Source organism: Eurypyga helias, unplaced genomic scaffold (assembly GCF_000690775.1).
Source record: "Eurypyga helias isolate BGI_N326 unplaced genomic scaffold, ASM69077v1 scaffold21627, whole genome shotgun sequence".
In the NCBI taxonomy this organism is placed as follows: Eukaryota; Metazoa; Chordata; class Aves; order Eurypygiformes; family Eurypygidae; genus Eurypyga; species Eurypyga helias.
In genome coordinates this window covers 25103-31006 of record NW_010262800.1, presented here as the reverse complement: position 1 = coordinate 31006, position 5904 = coordinate 25103, and the positions used below count along the sequence as shown (strand labels likewise).

At 58.5% G+C, this 5904-nt stretch overlaps 1 protein-coding gene across 1 annotated transcript in view; it reads right to left on the bottom strand.

The window, feature by feature from the left end:
- Window positions 1-744: 744 nt before the first annotated feature.
- CCNI (cyclin I) overlaps window positions 745-5904 on the bottom strand; it is a 15170-nt gene continuing 10010 nt past the window's right edge. Inside the window, exons 3-6 of the mRNA XM_010155857.1 lie at window positions 3395-3469; window positions 3133-3273; window positions 2082-2312; window positions 745-1456 (exon numbers count right to left, since the gene is read on the bottom strand). Coding sequence (XP_010154159.1) covers window positions 998-1456; window positions 2082-2312; window positions 3133-3273; window positions 3395-3469 — 906 coding nt within the window. The 3' untranslated portion in view covers window positions 745-997. The remainder of the gene's footprint in view (window positions 1457-2081; window positions 2313-3132; window positions 3274-3394; window positions 3470-5904) is intronic.

Here is a 5904-nt window from a genome sequence, read left to right as displayed (position 1 = left end):
TAATTACTTTCCAAACCTCAGGCACGCGTCGCTGAGTGGTGCTGGTGACGCGCCGAGCTCGTCAACGTGCGGGGGAGAACAAGGCCCTGCAGAACTCCAGGTTTACGCCTGACGCCGGGAGTCGGGTGTGGGTGAGAATCCACGCCCAGCGCAACGCTTCTCGGGGCAAACAAGGAGAGAAACGCGGGTTTTGTACAAGCGATCCCAACCCGTTCGCTGCTCTTCTGCGCCCGAAAGCACAGACCGACCCGGGGGGGGGTCTGCCCTGGCGGTCTGCCCTGGCCAGTTGCCCCGCTGCTCTTCTAGCGAGGCCCTTCCCACGCCTCTGGCTGTTACTCTAACGTGGAGCGGCTTGTGAGCGCTGCGTTTGGGGTTTTTTCCCTGACTGACCTCTCACTGCAATCCAGTTCTTAAATACCAGGTTTAGGCGGCAAAGTGCTAACAGAACAAAACCAGGTCTCTCTCTTTCAAAAGGAAAAAGAAAGCTGCCGGGAAAGTCGGGATAGCAGGGAGCATCCTGCACGAGACTGGCTGGGAATTGAGAGAGGAGTGAGCAGAAGGAGAGCGAGGAGCAGATGGAAACGGGGTTGGAGAAGTGTTAGCTGGCTGGGAAACCTGGAACGACTCCGCACGACTCGTGAGCTCTTGGAGGTGGAGAATGGGTTACGATACACAGGAGCAGAAAAAACAGTGGAACGGACAACACTAGAAAGAAACAATTCTTTGCTACTTTTTTTTGTTTGGTTTTTGGGTCTTTTTTTTAGATTTTTATACTTTTTTGTGGTTTTAAGTGCTTAAATAGTGGAACTAGAATTAGCCGCACAAGAAGAAGATTCAAACGAGGGTCGGGATTTTTTTTTTTTTTCCTGTTTTTTGGCTCCCTTCAGTTCAGCCTGACAAGGTATGGCCCCTTCTCCCCCACACCGAGAACGCGGGCTGCCGGGTTCCGGGTGGTTTCCGGAGCGGCTGGGGTGGAGCGGGTGGTGCGCGCTCCCCGCTACATGACAGACACCGGCTGCAAAGGCGGGCAGGGGGAAACGCTGCCCTCCTGCCTCGAGACATCAGCGCCGCACACGGAGCCCATGCTCTCAAGAGCCGCCACCTCCGGAGCGATGTCTTCGTTGTAGAGACGCTTGATGCCATCGTAGAAGTCGTCCACTTCCATCTCTTCCACTTTACGCTTGGCAGAGGCTTGCTTGCAACCGCTGGGAGCTGGCAGACGCTGGTAGAGCGCGGCTGTACCTGTGACTGGCACTTCTGGCCTGCCGTTGTCCTTGGAGAAACCTGGCCCTGGGACAGAGGAGGGCTGGCGTTGGAACGCTCCTCTGTTACAGGTCACCAGGGTATGCTGGAGGGGACTGTAGACATATACAGAATTGGGCAGCAGAGAAGGCTGCAGAGTGGAAAGGTGATGTGCCACCAGCTCCCGGCAGTGGATCAGCTCCGAGCTATCCATCTGGAGTGGGAAGACAAGCAAAGACACCGGCATTTCGGGATCATTGCTGCACAGAGGCTGTCAGCTAGGGCTCTGAACGCACCCGCCACCCGTGCACCGTGCTCCTCAACGACACGCTGGGTGAAGGGGACAGTAAGTGACGAGGGGCCGGAAAGACCCCCAACACAGCAGCTTCCAAAGATATGGACCCCTGCTCCTTCTCACCCTCCGTGGGAACAGTGCAGAGGGAAACCTCTCAGACACTACAAGGTTCCTCTGAGCATTTTCAGCAGCCTGAGTGTCTCTTTCCAGCACCTGCCCAACCGCCCCACACACGGAGAGCGAAGGGCTGAGGGGCTAACGAGGATCTTCTCCCCAGCGTGTTGTTTTTCTCGCTGGCGCAGAGCCCGTGTGCAGCAGGGCACACAGCTCCTCCCGCCGTCACCGACTGGATGCAGTCAAGAGCAAGGCTTTGCCCAACTGTTCCTCCGGGCTGAAGCGCGGCCGCCCTCGCAGAGGCGTGACTGCAGGCAGAGCAGCGGGCAGGGATCTGAAAGCCCCATCTGGCTCGGATCCCCGGAGCACTGAGCAAGACCCAGCCTTCTGCGGCCCCCGCTCCCCCCGTGCGGTGCCAGCAGGCCCTCACCTGTGCCTTCTGGAGCAGCTCGATGACGAGAGCCAGCCAGTCGGGGAGCAGCTTCTCCAGCTCCAGGCTGACGATGGCCAGCGCCAGCATGGAGCCCTTGAACTGCAGGAGCTGGTAACAGGCCATGCAGTGCAGCAGCTGCTTGGTGAGCGCTGCCACGTGCTGCGAGGGGCTCAGCTTGGGCAGGGTGGTCAGGAGCTGAGGCCTGTTGGACACGGCAACTGCGTGGAACTGGGGGGGGGAAATAAGAACGTGAGGCTGCCGGCGTCACCGACGGGCAACTCGGCAGGCAAAGCCAGGTCAGACCTCGCGAATGGCATGTGGCATGTTTAGGACACAAAGGATCCTCCAGTATCCTTCAAGACAGTTTCCACACCGTGGGAAAAACCCAAATGTGTTCAACTTCCCATCAGCAGCAGCTTGGCACAGCCTTTCTGGCAGGACCTGCCGTCGTGCACTTCGTCTGCCTGGGGACCAGGTGTCTCGGGGTCTGTGAAAGGCCCTTCCGCCCTCCTCTCTCAACGCATGCTCGGCAGTTCGGGTGCCCTGGACAAAAACTCCTTCTCCAGCAAGAGGAGAGGATGAGCTCCAGCAAAGAATCTCAGGATGCTTTTCCCTTGCCTTTGTCTCATCTCATCCCTCAGTCCAGTTCTCTGGCTGTGCCTTTCTGCGGCAGGCGGGGAGCACGCCCGCTGCCCCGCACCGGTGCCTTCGCCGTAGGCTGTAGCTCCTGTTTTCATGCCGCCTGGCATTCGGCTCCGAGCAAAGCCGCTAGCAATTAAGGCTCAGGGGCGGGATTTTCAGGAGCCGCGAGTCTGCACGTGTGGTTTAACACACGAGGTTTCGCCTCGGCACACATCCAGTGCAGGCCCGCATTTTGGGAACTGAGCCCAAAGTGTCACAAGTCTTATTCTCTGGCAAGGCGTTTTCCTTCGGGAACTTCCTTCAGGAAGTGGTTTCCCGAGGGCTCTGCTCCCCTACAGGTGCTTTTGTCCAGGTACCTTATTACCGCGACCGCCACCAGAAAGAATGTCAATAGCCCCTCACTTACGATGTGAAGGAAATCCAGTGGCGTGGCCATGTGAAGATCCCAGTTCAGTTTATCCAGGATAATCTTCTCCATTCTGCGGATTTCGGCTGGAGAACAACCACAAAAGCTATCCCGAGCCAACACCTTCAGTACTGGAATCCTCTGCGGAAGAAACGAGGGGAGGCATCGTTACAGAAACCACCGCGCACGCTGCAGCCCAGTCCCAGCGGGGCTGGGAGAGCGTCCCTTCCGACAGCCCTCGGGTAGCAGGAAGCAGAGTTACCTCATCTTCCTCGATGGTCTTGGCAGCGAGGAAGAAGCAGCTGATTGCAATACAGTTCAGGTACTTCGGACGGGCCTGCGGAACAAAGAGCAGAGAGCCCTGGGTGAAGGCCGGGCGGAAGCGAGGCACGGCCCTTGCTGGAGAGACATCCTGAGCCCCAGGGTCTCGGCTGCCCGTGCGGGGCGTCGGGGATCGGCGGGCTGCCCCCCCGGCACTGGCAAGTCGCACCACGCCAAAACCCGTAGGCAGTGACTAAGGCAGAAGAGCCACCCGCCAGCCCCGTGAGCGGGACCGGCGCCCGCCCATGTGCAGCACGGGGGTGGGAGGGGCTCGTTTTCGGGGAGCGCAGCTGAAACGGAAAGGGGGAAATGGGAAGGCTCGGGTTGTCAGCTGGCACAAAGGCGTTGCCACTGCGCCCGCTTCAGCAGGGCACCGCTGTTAGTAGGGTCAGGCACACACCAGGAGGGAAAAGGGACCGTGAAAACGCTGTCCCTGCCCAGAGAAGTACCAAGCGCCTGTGAAGTCACCACTCGGGTAACTTGGCACCACGGTTCTCAAAGCGGCATCCCAGCGATCGCTGAGGGAGAGCTGGTCCCTTCTACAGTCGTCTGTTTTAGCCAAGGTAAGTGAAATCTGGAGGGAAAGGCGCGTTTTGGTCACGTGCATCAAAAACTCCTTTTACGGGCCCAGGGTGAGGGGGGGAGCAGGAAGCAGGTTCCTGTGAAGGGCCAGACTACGCACACGCGCTGAATAGGGCGCATCTGCCGGCGTTTTTGCTCGGCAGCGATCTCTGCTGACCCGTCTGACAGAGGCCTTCGCTTCCGACACCGGCGTCAAAACCCCAGGATGTGTCCCCCCGCGGCTGGGGACTGGGAATCGCAGAGGCACTGCGCCTACGCCCTGTCGCAGCCGGGCGAGCGGGGAGCTGCAGGGCTGTGCCCCACCGCCAGCAGCCTCCGGGCAAGGGGTCCCCTTCTCTCCGCCCTGGGAGATGTGGAACGCCAAGGTGAGTGAAACCCTGCACCGAACGTCAGAATGTGGCTGAAGGGTGAGATGCTGCGCGTTGCCCTCGCCCTACGAGCTGTCTGGAGACCCAGCACACTGCTTCCAGACAGCAACGCAAGCAGAACGCAGCATCGTGTCCGCGCTGAAGGTCTCTACCTACGTCTGCCCTCAGTTACGTACTAAGGACCACGCCGTGCCTACAGCTTTGTCTCTCGTGTCGTTTCAACTTAGATACGTGCAGAGGACCCACACGTGGGGACAGGGCTGCGCATGCACACGGCCGCTGGTGCGTTTGGGTGTCCCTGACGGCAGAGAGAACCGACTCCTGCAACTTGTTGGTGACTGTGCAGGCAGGCTCCAAGAAAACTGCCAAGTCAGCACAAAATCACGTCCAGCCAAGGACACTTTCTGCGTCGCACTCGGGGAAGAGCAGGTGTCTAGAGCAGGTTCCTGCCATCGGGGAAGCTTATTCTCCCTGTTATTTTTAGTGTGTCTCTTCTTTTTCACAAGTACATCCCCCCTCGAGAGTGAGCTGGATGGGACAACTGTCTTTTGCCAAAGCATGTTAAAAGCCAGTCACCCACCCTGGTCTCCCCTACAGGAGCTCCTTCCTTCCTGGCCAGCTCTTCGCTCTTAGAATGGCATCTTTTAAGGTTGGAAAAGACCTTTAAGACACCAAGTCCAACCGTTAAGTGAACACTAAACCAGCCCAGGGGCAAGTGCTGCTGAGCTGGGCCGCAGCGCTGCTCTGCTGAGGGTCAGCGAGGGCCCTGCAGCGGGTCACGCCAAGTGCTGCTGGCTGGGCCTCCAAATCACCGCCGGCTAACAGCCTTAGGGGCAGCCAGCCCGAGCAACCCCACAGCGTGTTCATAGAATCACAGAATGGTTTGGGTTGGAAGGGACCTTAAAGACCATCCAGTTCCAACCCCCCTGCCATGGGCAGGGACACCTTCCACTAGACCAGGTTGCTCAAAGCCTCATCCAGCCTGGCCTTGAACACTTCCAGGGATGGGGCATCCACAGCTTCTCTGGGCAACCTGTTCCAGTGCCTCACCACCCGCTCCAGGAAGAACTTCTTCCTGATATCCAATCTACCCCTCCCCACTTTCAATTTAAACCCGTTACCCCTTGTCCTGTCACTACAGGCCCTTGTAAAAAGCCCTCCCCAGCTTCCTAGTAGCCCCTTCAGGCACTGGAAGGTGCTATAAGGTCTCCCCGGAGCCTTCTCTTCTCCAGGCTGAACAAGCCCAACTCTCCCAGCCTGTCCCCATAGCAAAGGGGCTCCAGCCCTCGGAGCATCTCCGTGGCCTCCTCTGGACTCCCTCCAACCAGTCTATATCCTCCTGATGTTGGGGGTAGGCACTAGCTGTCTTAGTGATAAAATCTCACCCAGCAGTGCCTGTTTAAAAAAACCCAGGAGCTAAGCTGCACCTGCGGGATGATGGCCTTATGGGAGCGGAAAATTTGGGGAGGGAGCTGAAAGCCCCAAGCTGTTTGACCAATGC